The sequence below is a fragment of the Neolamprologus multifasciatus genome, chromosome 22 (genome assembly GCF_963576455.1).
Source record: "Neolamprologus multifasciatus chromosome 22, fNeoMul1.2, whole genome shotgun sequence".
Taxonomy (NCBI): domain Eukaryota; kingdom Metazoa; phylum Chordata; class Actinopteri; order Cichliformes; family Cichlidae; genus Neolamprologus; species Neolamprologus multifasciatus.
Window position 1 is genome coordinate 13,934,659 of NC_140459.1, and position 16,866 is coordinate 13,951,524.

Consider the following 16,866-nt stretch of genomic DNA (forward strand, 5'->3'; position numbering starts at 1 on the left):
CACGCTGATGAACAAGAATGTCTCTCAGAGATTATGAAACTGCAGTGAAAGCTTACCATTCTTTAAATTCTACATACCAGTCATTTTAGAAATGTTTCAGTACATTTGTGCTTCCTTCCGAGTTGGGCCCTCTTTACATGTCCATCGTGGAGATGTGATCTCATTTAAATGAAAAGGATGACTGGAAGGGTCATTAAAGCGCAGATGGATTTTCAGCTATAAAACATTGAGACAATCCTGAGGAAGTGAAAGACAAGTAAAATATCTAAAGTTTAAATGCTGTTTTAATCTTTTTTCAGAAGTTTAATCAGCTTAGTGCAGTTGGAAAGGCTCACACATGACACTGTGTGTTTGTACCATATTATTTGAGTCATGTTTTGTATAAACTAATTACTGCTTAGGCATGCATGATTCGGTCACTTGATAAGAATGGCCTGATGCTACCACTAAATGCCTTGCTCTGCAAACTGAAATGGGTTTTGTGTTATCGTTAGTACAGTTTTGCCCTTTGTAGGGCAGAATGGCTGTTTTCTGTTCTGTGTGTGTGTGTGTGCTTTGTTTTGACATCTGTCTCCAGAGAAGTGGAATCAGGCAGATAAGGGCAGCCTGCTGGCTGGGGGAGAAGTGGGAACGGTTTAATGTTTTCCGCTGATGTTTGCATCAGTCGTGAAGATGAAGCGTATATATTTGGAGAGGTGATGGTCACAGTCAAGGGACAAGGTTCTCGGTACTTACTGCGACACACCGCACTGCAGACACAGAAAGTAAGACGGATGCTGTTTTTCTTTCCTACTGCATCTCTTTATTTAAGCTCTTGTGTGAGAAATACATTCACTCTACTTGTTTGTTTCGCAGGTCATAATGGAAGCTGCTATCTCAACCCTTGTCACCCAGTTCAAGACATATGCTGGGAAAGACGGATCCTCCAGCACCCTGAGTAAGGATGAGTTCCAACACCTGGTGGCTTCTCAGCTGCCCAACTATGTCAAGGTGCGACTCTTAAGTTGTTCTTCCTCTTTTCCGTGTTATTTGTGTCCCTGAGCACCCTACACACAGATATTAAAGAAACTGTAACTGTGGCATTGATCTGTTTGGCAAATGCACATTTTACATGCACTTTTCTATACTTAAGCACCTTGTATGACATTCACACGCGCACACACATTCACACTGCACGCATTGGGGTCAACATATTACAAGCTGGAGGAACCAGAGATTGAACCACCAACGCTCCGATTGGTAGACAACCCGCACCACCTCCTGAACCACCACAACCACCCCAGCGTTTGGAGCCGTGTCACTCTTTGTTGCTCCACTGGTAGGGCTGTATCTATCTCCACTGGTATTTAAATAGCAAATCAGTTTTTGGCACCAGACACTTTTAAAGATGCTGAGCACTGTGGACAAATATTAAGATTACGCCCTTGGCAGCCAATCAGAAAAATCCTCATCATGTTGTATCCCATGTACTCTATACAACGTGATACACACTTTGCATGTAAAAATTCAACACTTGTGTGTGTAACATATATTACTATAATTTTGCTATCAAATTCTAATACTGTGCATTTTAATTCTACATGCAACGTGTGACTGTACATCATGTGACATAATTCTTTTTTTTTTTACTTCACTTAATGCGTTTCTCTGATTCTGATTCTGATAATAACATTTTATACAAAATCACCATCTGCATCATAAGGTAATGTCTGATTTTGTATTTACAGTGGAATTGAAAAATTGTCAATACATTTATTTGATTATAACAAAATTATTAATTGATCAAACCGTGGTCAGCTGATTCTTGTAAGGAGTGTAATCTTGTAATTTGGGATTGTATCTGTGTGAAAGTGGAATGAAATTAATTATAGAATGTACACTATCGAGCAAAACACTTCTGCTGCATATATAATGTAGTAATTTAATGTGTTTTATAGCCCAATGGCCATAGTAACTTACAGGGTTTGAGCTCTTTTCATAGCTGTTTTCCCCATGATCAAGAAACGTTGTGAGTGTGCCTTCAAATGCTTTTCGGGTGTTTTTGTTACTTCATTCAACCATTAGGTGGCAGGACAGTGTTTCAAAGTAGATGATACTGCATCTGAGATCATTATATTGTATTGATCCTGAACTGTTCTTTGTGATCACCCTCTGCAGAATGCCAGTGATCCCGCTGTCATCGACCAGCTCATGGGCTCACTGGATGAAAACAACGACGGGGAGCTGACTTTCTCCGAGTTCTGGCAGCTGATTGGAAAACTGGCGAGCAAGCAGGGAGGCTTCAGTCAGTAGAGCTTGTCGCTTTCTGTCAATCGAGACTGAAAGTGAGCTGATTGTGCAACGCCAATCGTCTCAGTTTATGCTTTTGAGTTCAAGACCGTTTGAATTCTTTTGTCACCCTGCTGGTGCCACTCTTCAGTTAACCATTTGTTGAATACAGAAAACTATGAATTAAAGGCTTGATTGTCTTAAACCACCAACAACAACCAGCACTGCCTCCTGTCATTCATTCACTATATTATATGATGTCCAGCCACCCACATTGTATTACAACCCTGATTTAGGGGGCTGTAATCCAATATGCATTACCACTATTACAACTACACCATCCAGACAATATCTTGTTGCATAGTGCTTTATAATACCTGTACAAAGCTGCTTGTCCAAGCATTAAGCAGGGATGATGTAAAAGCATAGCTTAGCCTTTGCTGTCCATCAGTGTGGCCTCAGTAGTCTGCAAAATCATTCTATTATATTTTGCTCGTGCAGTTTAATTGCAATGTGCCTCTTCAGCTGGCAGTTCTTAGTGTTACGGTCACTTTGTATTAATTCCAATGTCTAGACAGAGTTATGTGTGCTGGTGTGCTCCCCAGCTGTTTTATAGCCTATAGGCCTGTTTTAATTTTGCCAGAGAGACACAAGGAGGTTATGCTAACTGATTGGGAGAACAATGATCTTTAACTGATTAATAAATGTGACCTTTGTATCCAAGTTACACGGATTGAGGTGCCAGTGTGGGAGGAATGATACAATGAGTCATCAACTCCAAAGTGATAGACAAAATGAAGTTGGAACACTCAAATGAATTGTCTGTATGACCAACTCCCTTTGGTTTGAAGTCCAGAGCGTTACCAGATAGCATTAATGTGAAGGCTTCTTTAGAACTTATCAGCACAGAGCAGGGGATATTTAGTAAGAGATAATCTGTGGCATAAATTCAAAATTTCAAAGTCTCAAAAGCTCTTTCGGGGATCTGGAAAGACTGATTTACCTCTTCAACCATATTTGCCACCCACATTTCCTGCAGTATGTTCAGTAGAGTCACTCCTCACCCTCACATTTCCAAAGTGTCAGCATGAAAAATAGACAGGCCATTATTTTTCAACCTAATATAAGTTTTAACCTATTCTGTTAGTTTAAAGGCGTTAAAAAGTATTTATTTATTACATTTTTATTTCCGTCAAAGAAAGTGGGTGCGTAAAATTGTGCCAATTGTGTGTTATTCAGAGACGTACAGATGTGTGTCTGTTTCACTTAAGACACATCCTCCCGCAACATTTTGCAAGACTCTGGCGTATCGCTATGCTTTTTCTTTACTTTTAGTGAGTGAAATACTTTGGGAAACGCCTGAGCTGTGTACAGATGAAGTAATCCCACCCGCCCTGTCTCCTCGTCCCAGCAGATGAAACCGCTCCAAGCCACAAGCCTGCCTAGTTGGCGTGAAACTGAACAAATCACACATGACGTGAAACAGCTGGCTCGAGAGCCAAAGATAATTCCAATAAAAACCGAGTATAAGTGTTTTGATACACTTTCACTCCCTTTTCACGAAAGTTGGGGTCGCGCTCTTGCACATTCCCAATTCTCCGCTCTCTCTCTCTCTTCCAGGTACACGCCCTCTGACTTGTGAAGGGGGAAAAGTTTTAAGGACAGGAAAAAAAAAACCCTAAATCACGGAAGAGATTCTGCAGTCCTACTAGTTTGGCAAGTTCTCTGGGCGCAAAGCAGCGTAGAAAGGTGGAGAAGAGGGCAGAAACTCAAATTTGCGCACATTTGTACACTTCTCTTGTCCCGCAGGCTGTAAACGGTGAGTTAAAAGGGGTTTTTTTTGGCTTATTTTAGTAATCTCCTCCGTGTATGCAGCTTATTTGCTCATCGGGTTTTTTTTGCCACGTTTCGATAAACTCTCGCAAGAGCCATCCCATGAAATTTGGCCGCTGTCTGACTGCGGGACGGTTTCAATGACTCGACTCTACCGAAGTTTTGAGCTCACGTTGCACTTCCATAAAAAAAAAGTAAATCATTATACTTAGTGGCTGTTTTGCTTTCATGTGCGTTTACATTTTAGCTTTTACAGACTGTGTGGGGTTGAAGCATGAGCTCCTTTTCTTGGAAAATATATTTGATATGATTAAGGCAGATGCCGACCATTTTGCCAAATGCCTATAAAAAATTAAAGTAACTCTGGGTGACAGTATTGGGCTTTAACGTGACACATCCACCGGGCATCCGGGTCGCGCGTAAAAGTGCATTTTTGAGCGATTTTTGGTGGTGGTTTTGACACCTTTGCGCACAATATGCTTTTAATCGAGAGGCCCGTGAAGGCGGCAGTTTGTCTTGCTGAGTGGAGTTTTGTATAGTTGTGTCTGTCACTTGTGACAATTTTATTTGTTTTGGCTTAAACATTTAAAACTAGTCTAGTTGTGGTATTTGGGATGAGTCCTGGAAAAAAGCGTCATGCTTGTGGACGATGTGGATTCAATATTGTCTGAGTTTTCTGTATTTGCAAACTTGGAAGAAAGACAATGACTGCGCGCTGTATTTTACAGCCACAACCTAACTTGTTCCTCTCTCAATATTTAATGCCACACTAGCGGTAGTATTGTCATTACTCTGCGCACCTACCGTATCACATTCGCCCGTTTGGAAACGCAATACTCAATCCTCTCTGGGCTCTGGAGGGAAATGGGAAACCTCTGGTTGTAGGCCTGTATATTTAATTATTTGCGCAGTAGTTTTGGGGCCTTTAAGGCAAATAGCGGGGATTAATGTGCCTTCTCTCCCGAGTCCAACAAGGTGAAGCTCTGACGTGGGATATTTGTTTAAAATCGTGCGCGCTTTTAGAAGCTATTCAAGCAATACTGACTTACGGCAGGTCGTAGGTAAACAATGAATGTGAGAAATGAAAGAAATGTCAGGCTGTAAATAGAAGAAATGTATTTTGAGTAGGACGCAGTTAAGCAGTTACGGCTCTTGTGCATTCAGGCTGTGGAGGGTGTGTCACCAGCGGAGGAAGAAGTCCCCTAAAGTTCCTAAAAGGCCCGAGTTTGTTTGTTTTAGCATAACAAGAAATTAACAGTCGATTTCTTCATCCATAGCTGGGCAGTTTAAAACTGGTGAAACTAATTTTCCTTGAAAATATTTACGCACACACACGCTTGTTTGTAACTTTATTAGGTCACTATTGTTCAGTGACAGCTGTTTTGACGATCAGAGATGTGCTCACTCGCCTGCATGCAAACGTGTGGTTATATTGTGCGCTCTGTTGTGGCACAACAAGGTCAGACAGATACAGAGCAGTAGGTCAGCTGCAAATGTTAGATTTAAAACACTCTATAGTGTCAAAGCCTGCTGCTATTTAACATATGTTGAGACTAACACTAGGACCATAAACTTCAGGTGGGTGTTTTAAGTGCACAGACTTTAGTAATTAATGATGTTAATTTTCTGCATTACAGCTTCCTTGTTGAAACAATGAACAGTTTGTTTCTGTTTTGTACTTTGCGCTGCTACATTTGAATTCTGAAGTTGACATGCAAGATGTTTGTCTTAAACATATCTTCTCTCTGCGTTGGGGCAGACTAACTCGGAACTGGCCTGTAAATTCCTGTCTAAGTGATTTCAACAGGCAGCAATGAATGGAATTTCTGCGAACATGTGTCACCTATTGGCATGTTAAACTTGGGGAAATGCCTGTAGACTATATGGACGAGTTTGTAAAGATCTAAGGTCCTGATAGTCTCTCTATCAGACTCCAAACATCTGCAAAGGTTTTAATGTATAGGAATTGGCTGCTGATGTGTAATGAAAGAGTGATAATCCACAGCAGGCCTAATTGTCCCATTTGGTAGCGTGAAAGGGGGTAACAGAGTGAAAACAAGAAAGAGACAGTAGCAGGTAAGAGAGAGGCAAGTACAGCTGGCAAGGTAGCAAAAGCAAGACAGAATGAAGGAGAGGGGGAGCGCGAGAGGAGCGCAAACAGGGACTAGGTAATCCCTTAGGTAATCTGAAGCCCAGTCCCCTCAGTAGCTTCAGTAGATCAGATGACCTATCAAAGATCAGAACTTCCATTGTGTGTTACAGCTTGTCTCTCAATCAGACTCCCTCTCACCCTCTCCACTTATCTCACGTCACCATCCCTCCATTATTGGAACTCAAGGCTCAACACCTGAAACAAAAGGACGCGCATGGAAATGAGGAGATCCTCTGTTTCATTTTCCACTGCATGTGCCTATTACTGCAACACACTTGAACCACACTGTCTCCATGCAACTTCCCTCAAACAGCATGCAACAGTGATTATTACTATCTATGTATCTATCTATCTATGATCATTGTTTTTATCTCTCCCTTTTTTTAGAGAGAGAGAAGTCATGGAGAGTGCCATTCAGACCATGGTGAAGGTCTTCCTGAAGTCGTCCAAAGGAAGGGAGAGTCTAGGGAAGAAAGAATTCCAAAACCTTGTCTCATCCCAGCTGGGAAACATCCTCACGGTTAGGAAATCTTTGTTGAAATCTCAGAATTGTTGCTTATATTTGGATTATGTAATCATCTTAAACAAAAGCAGACAATGGTGTTGTGTTAGCCCTGGCCAGCCTTAACCTGTCCAGATTTTTGAAATGTTAACTGTGAACAAATGTTGCTGTAATATACAGCCAGTACATGGGAAAAGTGATCCGGTATGATGAAATGACACGGATCAACATTATAATGTAAACGGAGCTACTGATAGAGGGCCATTTACTAATCAAGTATGGTGATATGACCAGTAAGAGGTGAGGTAGAGTTACTAATCATCATGATTGTATGTGCCTACTATTCAGGACACAGACAGCAAAGAAGCGATAGACAACATGGGTAAGGGGCTGGATAGCGACCAAGATGGCAAGGTTGGCTTTGAGGAGTTCATGAAGCTAGTCGGCTATGTGGCCTGCTCGCTGAGTGAGCAACGTTCGCTCGCCAAAGAGGAACCTGCACAGAATTCTGCATCTGCACAAGTGGCACAAAGCGTCCCCAACAAGGACGATCAGAAGCCCAACGCGAACGAGGAAGCGAAGCCCAACGCGAACGAAGAGGCAAAGCCAGCAGCAAGTGCTGAAGTGAAGGTAGAAGCAAACGCAGACGCAAAGGCAGAAGTAAAGGTAGAAGCAAAGGCAGAGGGTCAGACGCAGCCGGAGGCAGCAAAGGAAGCAGCTGTGTCTGCCACAGCTGCAAAAGCAGGAGAAGCGGCTGTAAAAGCGGAGGAAAACGTGGAGGAAACGGTAAAGGTGGGGGAAACTGCAGACAAGCTCCCCGCTGCTGTGAAGGAAGATGTGGAAAAGAAGACAGAGGAGGCGACCTCATAGGGGACAATTCATCCTTCACAACAAAAAAAGAAAAGAAATCACACTACACACATTCAAAACACTACACAAAGCACAGCCTTAACGATGTTAAAATGAATCGAAAAGCCACTAATGATTTTTTTTTATGTTTCAAACACAGAACTTTGAAATAAAGCAATATTGGGAAAAGTTAAAACACTACAAGACCAGCTCTAAAAAAATAACTAAATATTCCTTTTTATAAGATTATAACTGTCAGTTTATTGCTTTGTACTACTAGTTACCACTATGTTCTTATGTACAGCATGTGCATCCCACTATATAGCACATTTACCTCATTATGATAATATACTATGATAGCATGCAGACGTACGCTATCCCATGCATGCCGTGTCCCTGTGAAAACCTTGCTGCACACGTGACCAACGCACCACTGCCAACGAGACCTTTAGCTTAAACCCAAACCTGTGCTTCCTGCACAGTTGTGCCATGCAGTCCTTTGGGTCAGAAGTAAATTACATCTTAAAGGAATAGTTTGACATTTTAGGAAATATGCTTTTGAGATTAATAGCCAAAAATTCCTATACGTTAGATAGCTTTGATTTGGCTAAAAATAACAACATGAAACATCTGCCAGCATCCCTAAAGATAAGAAATAACATTTAACAACAACTTTTTTGTTTAATAAGTTGTTTGCATCTTTTTAGAACAAAATACATTGATCATATCTGTTATTTAGTGCTAAAAGAGGATAGCTGTTTTCCTCTTTAACTATAATTGTTTTTCCATACAGACCCTAGGGTACTATTTTTCTTCTTTTCCAACTCTTTAAAGTGTATTTCTGAATGTGTCAAAGTGTCCCTGCATTGGGTGCATGAAAATCTGACAGTGCATTTTTACTAACATTCTCGTACTATATTTCTGATTGAGCATGACAATAAACAGAAGTGTTTTGCTGATGCTTTGCATTACTTCAGCTTGTCTTAACTGTGGTATTGGCCTCCTTTAAACCTTCTTCTTCTTCTTCTTTCTCTTTCAAGTCTGCTTCACGGGCTCACTGTGCTGCAAAAGTTACCTTCATCTGGTGTCTGCAGCGTATTCTTGTCACTTTTAGTCTGCCATAAATTAGGAACTGGAAGATCAGGTGTGACCTTTGGCTAAATAATTAAGGTTTAGGGTTGGAATCCACACCAAAGGGCCATTAAGTGGCCAAAGGGGAGCCCAGATTAGCCTCATATGAGTGGGCTGGTCACTAGAGGGGCAGGTCAGAAAAGACGCTCTTGTAACCTAAGTTGAAGAGAAGAACATGATAACTAAAAGCCAAGAAGTCAAGTAGCCTTAACAGGTGTCACTTTTTAAAATTAGTGCCTGTATTATGTGTATTTGAGACAGCGGGTCCTGCCTATTTAACCCTTAGGTGTTGGGCGGTTCATTATCAGGAGTGATTACTGGCAGCACAGGACAGAGGAGGAGTGACAAGCAGAAACTTGACCTCTGTTTTGGAGGCTTTCCTTATAATTGTTCGTCGTCGTGGGTGTTTTTTTTTGTTTGTTTGTTTGTTTGTTTTGGTTTGTTGTTGGTTTTTTTTGCTGGTTTAGGCACCGTTTGTTCATCCCTGTGTGTTTGTTTGTCAGTCAAACTCTCATTCTGTTTAAAGACCCCATTTGACCTGCAACTGGATCCTTGGGCATTAGGCATTGGGAAACTACTGGATTAGGCATTTGATGGGTAACACACCCTGGGACACAAACAATTACATGAAAGTAATCCCGGGCTCCAGTGAACCTGCCTATCAGACGAGGTGGTAGTGTCAAAGGTATCATTGTCAGAGGTTGTGCTTTTTTTTTTAAGCAAAAAAAAAGAAGAAGAAGAAAAGAATACTGAGCCATCAATGTGTGAGCTTCTGCAAAAGGCTAATAATGAGATGTTGCATGCTTTTGGAAACTTATTACCATTTTATTACCATTATTGTGGCCATTATTTAAGTTCTACATGGCCTCTTTATAATTAACTATTAAGCCTATACATAACTCTTATCTGGACCACTATGGAGATAAACTTGAAAGTGTACTTCTTTGTCACATTATATGCAATTTGTTAATTACAATTTAATGATTTGCAAATTGTTTCATCATCAATAATGCACCCACGAAAACAAAAAGGTTTGTGTTGCAGGCCTGCTGTGTTGCAGGTCTGTGAGACCAACTGCAAAGTGCTTCAGGCACACACATTTTGGGCAGCGGACCAAATGTGTACCTTATGCACTGTTAGAGCACCTGGCACCGCAAACCGCTCAACAGCAACACGGGCAAGACAAATAAGCTTTGAGTCATGTGACCGCCCTGGCTCACTGCGACACTCCCATTGTAAATAACCTCATTTACACACTCTGCTCAGACTTTATACTCACAGTATGCTACGTTTCCCGCCGCAGTTATTATTAACACACTTACTGAACAATCGGAGCTTTTTACACTACGTTATGATTTCTTTTAATAAAATACGTATAATTTTTATACTGCAAATACATTCTGGTACTTCCTATGACTAATAGAACCATCATCTCTTAAATTGCTGCAGTCAGCTTCCTGTTTAACTTGCACTAACAGCATATGCCGCGTTTTTGAAGTGAGCATACCTGGGTTTCACATAATCTAACAAAGCTAATATTTGAATCTCTGCGATGATGACCTATGAGAGCTGCAGCCTCTTTCAGAGAGCTTAAACTGCCTGCAATGGCAGTGTTATTATTCTGTCCCATAGTGCAAACCCCACCCAGCTTTAACTCGTAGATTAAAAACATGCTGGAACTGAGCACAGCAGATTTGCAGTGGGGATTGTTTGCCGTCGTGTTTTCGTTGCTACACAATGGATCTCATTCATTCTGAGATACAGAAGATGAAGATAACAGCATGCGTTAAGAATCTTCAAAGTGATACACGTACGAGTGTACGAACGTGTGAGTCATAATGTTTGTGATTACGGGGCCGTTCCCAGGGAACTGTGCAGGCTTTTATCACTGTGCATTAATGCAGTCCTGCCAAGTACAGCAGTTGGACTTATTCAGGTCCACTGACCTGTTCAGTAAACTTTATTATGCAGATTTTTTAACTTCATATGTAACGCTGTATCGTTTTGGATAATTTTATGTAAAGTGTAATGGCTAATATTGAATAAACTGTGACAATAACAAGTTTTTGTAGATTGTTCAATTAAAAATCCTGGTGTCAGTTTTAAGGTTTTTACAAATCAGGACGTAAAATACCTGAAAGTCAGTGACGTAGAAGCTCATCTGACTGATGATGCACCGCAACTTACAGGTTAACGTAATCTGTGAAGTAAAGAAAGTAAAAACATCACTGAATGGGTGTTTCGCACAAGTGTGGCCATGAGATTGAGCACAATTTGGATGAAGATCCATAAAGTACAAGAAGCTAAAATTCTGTTGAATTGTTAAAGGGTGACATGAGCTAAATATCTATCCATTTTCTATCATTTAATGGTAGTGGTCAGTAAAAGTATTCTAATACAACCTCAGATGAAAAGCAGCACATGACAGATTACACAGTTTCATCATTTATTTAAAAGAAATTAAGCCAAAATGCAGAATCAGTGAGAAAAACGAAATACACACCCTTGCTGCTTCCAAAGAAATTAAGAAGGAAAGTGTTGGCAGAGTGCCATGAAGGAAAGACATGAGCAATGATCTTAAAGAAGCATTTGTTGTTGCCCTTCGATCTCAGAAGGCGGTACTTTGCCATTCCCAAACAGGTTTTTGTCCATCATTCTACTGTGAGAAAGATAGGTGGAAAGACAGTTGTCAATCGTTCCAGGAATGGGCAGCCCAGCAAATTCACCCAAAGGACAGACCATGCAATGCTTAGAGACTCTGCAAAACACCCAAGAGCTGCACTGGAGACGCTACAGGTTTCAGTTAGCATGTTAAATGTTAGAAATGAGAAAAGACTTTTAAAAAAAGCGTGGTGTTTTGGAAGAGTTTCCAAGAAAAAACTGTTTTAAAATGAACATTGCAGCAGAGCTTAGATTTGCAAAATTGCATCTGAACAAATCCCAAGGCTTCCGAAACAGCCTTGGACAGACGAGACCAAAATGGAGATGTTTAGCCATGAAGCACACCTCATATCAACTCTCCTGCACGGTGGTGGAGGGGTGATGATTTAGGCTTGTTTGGCAGGTGCAGGACTTGGGCAACTTGCAGTCATTAATTTCACCATGAACTCTAGAGTGAAATGTGAGGCCATCTGTCTGACGGCAAAAGCTTAACCCAAACTGGGTCATTCAACAAGCACAGCAGCAAATCTACAACAGAATGGCTGAAAAAGAAAAGAATGAAGATTCTGCAATGGACAGATCAAAGTCCCAACTTCAAACTGATTGAAATGTTGTGGCAGGACCTTAAAAGAGCCGTGTGTAAATGAATGCTGGCAAACCTCAATGAACTGAAGCAACGCTGACAAGAAGAAAAATTCTTCTTCTGATAAAGTTATAAAGAAAACGAGTGCTTCAAGTTATTGCTGCTAAAGGCAGTTATATAAACTATTTTTTTACACACTGCCTCTGCATTTTGATTTAGTCTTAAATATATTACAGTGTAATATATCACACGCTATTCATCTGAGGCTGTTTTTACATAAATTCCTTTTCATGACTGTATGCATATGTGATGAAGAGAGGAGGGGAGTTGAACACCTGTGCAGAGAGAGATAGATGTAAAGGAAACTGAAGTAGTATACGTAAGTGAGTGAAGGAGTTGGGGGTGGGGGGGGGTTAAGGAGGAGGAGGGAGAGGTACAGGTGATATTTAAGCCACTGGCAAACTCTCTCCCCATCCATCTCCGCCTTGGCTCTGTCCCCTGCACCTCTTCAAAGACAAAGGAGGCCCTCCATCAGTACTCAGGTAAGACGGATAGCTTGGATTTTGGACTTTCTCCTCTGTATCCGATGAAAGTTTCTTTGTAAAGTGTTTTAGCAGCTGCACAGCCGAAGTAAATACTCAAATGCCGTTAGTGCAGAACGGATAGTGGGCACTCAGCAGCGGACTTGGAAAACAAACTGCGTGAGTCAGTTGGTGATTTTTTTTTGTCTGGACAAAGCACTGCTGGCTTTCCACTGATGTGCAAGCTTTGAGAGGAGCATGACAGGAAATTTGCACATCAGTGAAATATGGAAACAAGCGAAGCCAGTAGGGATTTGTGGCAGAGCAGCAGAGCACTGGTAGGAAAGATAATATACTGAACATACTGGACATACCAAATCTTTTAGTCTCAGCATGTCTTGTTCCATTAAGCTGATTATCTTTTTTTTTTTAACTCGAGATATTTAACGCCATGCATCACTCAACCTGGATATTGCTTCATCGTTAAGATAGCTACATACATATGCATTATTACTATACTCACTACTGTGTCACTGATAGCATTTCCATCTCCATGGCTTCCTTTTGTATTGTGCCAGTCAGTGAGACAGTGACCCCTATAGATTTTCCAGTGAGCCAGCTTTGGTGTCCACTGGCCTCGTCTTTTGTCTGTGCTGCCTGCAGCTCTGACCTCTCTGGTACAATGCTCTGCAGCATGACGAGAGGCAATAACCGGTGACTGACATTAACATCCCTGTCTCCTTATGTCAGAGATGATAATTAATAAATCATGCACAGGGGAGCATGGCAGACTGATTGTGCCCTTTGGTGTTACGTGTGGTAAGGATTAGCATCAGCACAGCTCTGCACACTGTTTTCTAGTTAATAGGTCCCTGAATTTTAAACTTTGGGCCAAAAGCTGAATGCATCTTGGCAAGAGTGGAATTGAAGTCCCTCATCTGTATGCACCAGTTAGAGTATATGCTGGCAACTCGGGTTACTTGCCCCCTTAGTTTCTAAATGTCATTACCAGGCAAGTGTTATGTTTCACTTGTGGTTTCCATTTGAATGATAAGACTTGTTACAGGATCAGCAAATAGAGAGATGTGGTTTACATCAAAACCACTCATTGCTGATGACGTGGAGTTAATTGGTACATGCATTACGAATTCAGCTTACAACACCGATAACCCAAGGATCAAAGAACAATGAAGTGTGTGCTTTTTTTGTTGTTGTTGTTTTTGTTTTTGGGGGGGGTTGTGTTTTTGGAAAACCCTTCACACTCATGCTTCATTGACAGTGACTTATCTGTGTCTGTGTGTGCACAGTCTCTCCACGAGTCCAGCACAAGAAGCTCCACGATGCCGGACACAATGTGTGTAAGATTGTTCAAAAAGAAGCTTTCCCAAAGCTGTCCTGCATCTTTTCACCCAAACCTCTGAAATGTAAAACCTACTAAGGTTGCACACACACACATACAGTGACCTTAGTAGACTCTGCAATGCATGCAGAGCATTATTAAACCCAATGTTTAGAAATAGGGAAAAACCTCTCTGCTTTGCTTTCCTTCCTTCCATCCATCAACTATCACTCTTATGGAGGTGGCTTCACCCTTGACTGCTATGTGACCGCACATGCAGCTGGGGCTGGAGCGGGCATTGTGTGGCAGAGTCTGACCTCTTTACTTGAATCCCCCTTCCAGCATGTCCAAGGAGCCCAGTTCCAACCTGGAGAGTGCCATGCAGATGCTCATAAAGACCTTCCACAAGTATTCGGGGAAGGAAGGCGACAAGTACACTCTGAGCCGGGGCGAACTGAAGGAGCTGCTACTAGAGGAGCTGGGGAGTTATTTAGGGGTAATTATGTGGTTTGCACACTAACACGCTAATACAGTTTACAAGTATGCATGATGCAAGTAAAGATATTGGCTCATCTCCTCAGACACACAAGAACAAACAAGCCTGTGCAGTTATGTATGCCCACAGACGCACGTGCGTGACACCTAACACATTCTTAAGCCTGTCTCTCTCTCTGTTCCACACTGACAGAGCTCCAAAGATAATGAAGCAGTTGAGAAGGTGATGAACGACTTGGACGCCAACAACGACGGGGAGGTGGACTTCACCGAGTTCATCATTCTGATGGGCGCCCTCACAGTCGCCTGCAACGACTTCTTCCTGGAGTACAAAACAGACGACAAACCCAAAGACGGCGAGTCAGCGCAGAAGAAAGATTGAAACACTGCAAAAGAAGGAGGGGGGTGGAGGTGGGGGGGGGGGGGGCGAGAAAAGTGAGATGGAGAGGGCGTAAAAGAACTGTAAATCAGCAGAGGAGATAGAGGACAGAAGTGCAATGGCTTCTCTTTTTTTTTGTCTTATGCAATATGTAAACACTACAGCTACACACGAGGGAAGAGGTCCAGCGCTTTAGTTTATGGTTTCACAGAACACGGAGCATTCGGGAGGAGTAGTGTTTTTCCTTCTGCAACTGTTTCTCATACCACAGCTTATCCGGAGCTAGTTGCACTGTTCTCAGAGCAGGGGCTAGTTTTATATACATGACAGGGTTAATTTCAGCTTCTTCTAACTCAGATTCAGCACTCACTTAGGTTTAATAAGGCACGGGAAAGACAGGAAGTTTGGGGATGTTTGAGAATGTCTTGCACGTGAATGACTTGAGAACATATATTTAGTCACAGAATAAGTTACAGATTATACCAGATTGTACTCGGTCTTGAAAATATTTATGATTTGTCCCCTCTCTTTTGCTTTTGTAATCTTTTCAAAATATTAAACATGGCATTTAACCAAATATTAAGCGTGGTGTTTGCAGTGACACGTACTTGAAAATATAAGCAGACTCTTACAATGCAGAAGTACAAATCTATAATTTGTCACACACGTGTGGCAGCTGGAAGTCGAGTTGAATATCAGCAAACTGTGAGGCTGTGGTTGAGTGTAAGCACTGACATTTTGTGAGTACTGCTTGTCTCTCTGTGTGTGTGTGTTTATGCATGTCTGTGTGTATCTGTATATTGGGGATTCCCACAGAGTAAACTGCTCTGGCTCACACATCCTGCCAACAATATCCTGCAAGTCTTGTTCCACTAGATATAACCTGACCCAGATGTTTGACTTGGAAGTGCAAAGAAAACTTCTTCAAAAGAGGAAGACAGAGGGAGGAGAGAAAGAAAAAGAGCGAGTGTGAGGCAAAATAATGAGTGCTATTGTGCATATGCCTGTGTGTGTGTAAATGAAAAGAGGGACAGCAAAGCCAGAGAATGGATCCAATTTATGAAATACATCAGTCAAGTATGTACGTTGGAAAGTGGTGGTATAATCACAGAGGAATGCTCAAGCTGCTGTGACTGTGAGCACACTAACTGTCCCTCTCTCACGCACGCAACACATAGATCAGTAAATCAACACGTCCTCTTCCACCTCATTGGCTTTTGCAGGTGCTCGTCACTTTTAAAATATGGCTGGAGAGGGAACACAAAGCAGATGAATTACATTAGATCCTCTCCTTTCAAACCACTGAGGGATTTCACTTGGAGGTGTAATTGTGCTTGGACACTGATGAGCTTAACTACCTGCTCTTCTTACCTTCAGCAATATTAAGAAACTGATTCCAGGTCAGCAGTGCGTCAGCGGGCGTGGCTTAAGCGATCCGCTTTCATTCCTCCTCCCTCTGTGTTTTCCAGAGGTGTCCTCTGGTTGGTCGGTTTGAATATTTGAGCTCGAGGTGCGCAGCCCGCAGACAGGTAATCATTTCAAAACAACGCGTGTAAATGTTAACCCGGTTTTGGCCCGAGGCAAAGCAAACGACCTTTTATGGCTGTTAACGGTCTTGTTTACGGCTTCTCTTGTTTCATTCCAGACCAATGATTAGTTTCAACAACTTGCAGTGAGGAAAGTAAATAGGAGAAAAGTACAACACACACACATGGATCTAGCAGTCAAGGGGGAAAAAAGGAAAAAATATACAGATCATAACAGTGGACCTAATTCTGCAGAATAAAATGTGTAATTCTAGTAATATTTTCCCTCTATGCTGCACATTTCAAGGCTTGGCTTCCCAGCTGTCTAGCTATCTTAGACTAGAAACTGTTTTTAGTGAAGATCTTCACTGAATTCTTCCTTTTTTTGCTTTGAGCATTTGGGTTATTCAGTGTCAGGGAAACTGCCTGTAAATGTTTATAGTCACTTCAAATAAAAAACTCTAAAACTCCTTTAGCTAGGAAGGGTAGAAAGATAAAGATGTTGAGGGTGAGAGCAACAAGATGCAGGAAAGCCACAATTCACATGTGAAAAACAGGCAGCACAAAATCCTGAAATGGAATTTAGTTTGATTTGTTTGTCACCTGAATCTAGTGAAGTCAATTGGT

The 16,866-nt window shown here is 41.6% G+C and overlaps 3 protein-coding genes across 6 annotated transcripts; all 3 read left to right on the forward strand.

Moving 5' to 3' along the window:
- Positions 1–623: 623 nt before the first annotated feature.
- Positions 624–2,486, forward strand: s100a11 (S100 calcium binding protein A11). Of its 2 annotated transcripts, XM_085148332.1 has the most exons (4): positions 624–764; positions 856–990; positions 2,158–2,324; positions 2,357–2,486. In XM_085148332.1, the coding sequence occupies exons 1-3, from the start codon at positions 639–641 to the stop codon at positions 2,290–2,292; spliced, it is 396 nt and encodes a 131-aa protein (XP_085004458.1). In that variant the 5' UTR covers positions 624–638; the 3' UTR covers positions 2,293–2,324; positions 2,357–2,486. The 2 variants fall into 2 exon arrangements, with proteins under 2 accessions (XP_085004458.1, XP_085004457.1); XM_085148331.1 differs by having other exon boundaries at positions 2,158–2,486.
- A 1,410-nt stretch (positions 2,487–3,896) lies between these two features.
- Positions 3,897–10,797, forward strand: s100u (S100 calcium binding protein U). The gene is made up of 3 exons (XM_085148327.1): positions 3,897–4,087; positions 6,641–6,773; positions 7,104–10,797. Exons 2-3 carry the CDS (start codon positions 6,654–6,656, stop codon positions 7,623–7,625), a joined length of 642 nt encoding a protein of 213 aa, XP_085004453.1. The 5' UTR covers positions 3,897–4,087; positions 6,641–6,653; the 3' UTR covers positions 7,626–10,797.
- A 117-nt stretch (positions 10,798–10,914) lies between these two features.
- s100s (S100 calcium binding protein S) lies at positions 10,915–16,650 on the forward strand. 3 transcript variants are annotated; one of them, XM_085148329.1, is made up of 4 exons: positions 10,915–12,521; positions 13,808–13,854; positions 14,182–14,335; positions 14,528–16,650. In XM_085148329.1, exons 2-4 carry the CDS (start codon positions 13,841–13,843, stop codon positions 14,714–14,716), a joined length of 357 nt encoding a protein of 118 aa, XP_085004455.1. In that variant the 5' UTR covers positions 10,915–12,521; positions 13,808–13,840; the 3' UTR covers positions 14,717–16,650. The 3 variants fall into 3 exon arrangements, with proteins under 3 accessions (XP_085004455.1, XP_085004454.1, XP_085004456.1); XM_085148328.1 differs by having other exon boundaries at positions 10,915–13,854; XM_085148330.1 differs by lacking the exon at positions 13,808–13,854.
- Positions 16,651–16,866: the final 216 nt, after the last annotated feature.

What these genes read in the sequence shown, in the direction of transcription:
- s100a11 (XM_085148331.1), top strand. Translation starts at nt 639, where the DNA reads ATGTTTTCCGCTGATGTTTGCATCAGTCGTGAAGATGAAGCGTATATA. An exon ending in CCGCACTGCAGACACAGAAA is followed by an intron (nt 765 to 855) that starts GTAAGACGGATG and finishes TTTGTTTCGCAG; the next exon opens with GTCATAATGGAAGCTGCTAT. An exon ending in AGCTGCCCAACTATGTCAAG is followed by an intron (nt 991 to 2,157) that starts GTGCGACTCTTA and finishes CACCCTCTGCAG; the next exon opens with AATGCCAGTGATCCCGCTGT.
- s100u (XM_085148327.1), top strand. Translation starts at nt 6,654, where the DNA reads ATGGAGAGTGCCATTCAGACCATGGTGAAGGTCTTCCTGAAGTCGTCC. An exon ending in AGCTGGGAAACATCCTCACG is followed by an intron (nt 6,774 to 7,103) that starts GTTAGGAAATCT and finishes CCTACTATTCAG; the next exon opens with GACACAGACAGCAAAGAAGC.
- s100s (XM_085148328.1), top strand. Translation starts at nt 13,688, where the DNA reads ATGAAGTGTGTGCTTTTTTTGTTGTTGTTGTTTTTGTTTTTGGGGGGG. An exon ending in TCCACGATGCCGGACACAAT is followed by an intron (nt 13,855 to 14,181) that starts GTGTGTAAGATT and finishes TCCCCCTTCCAG; the next exon opens with CATGTCCAAGGAGCCCAGTT. An exon ending in AGCTGGGGAGTTATTTAGGG is followed by an intron (nt 14,336 to 14,527) that starts GTAATTATGTGG and finishes CCACACTGACAG; the next exon opens with AGCTCCAAAGATAATGAAGC.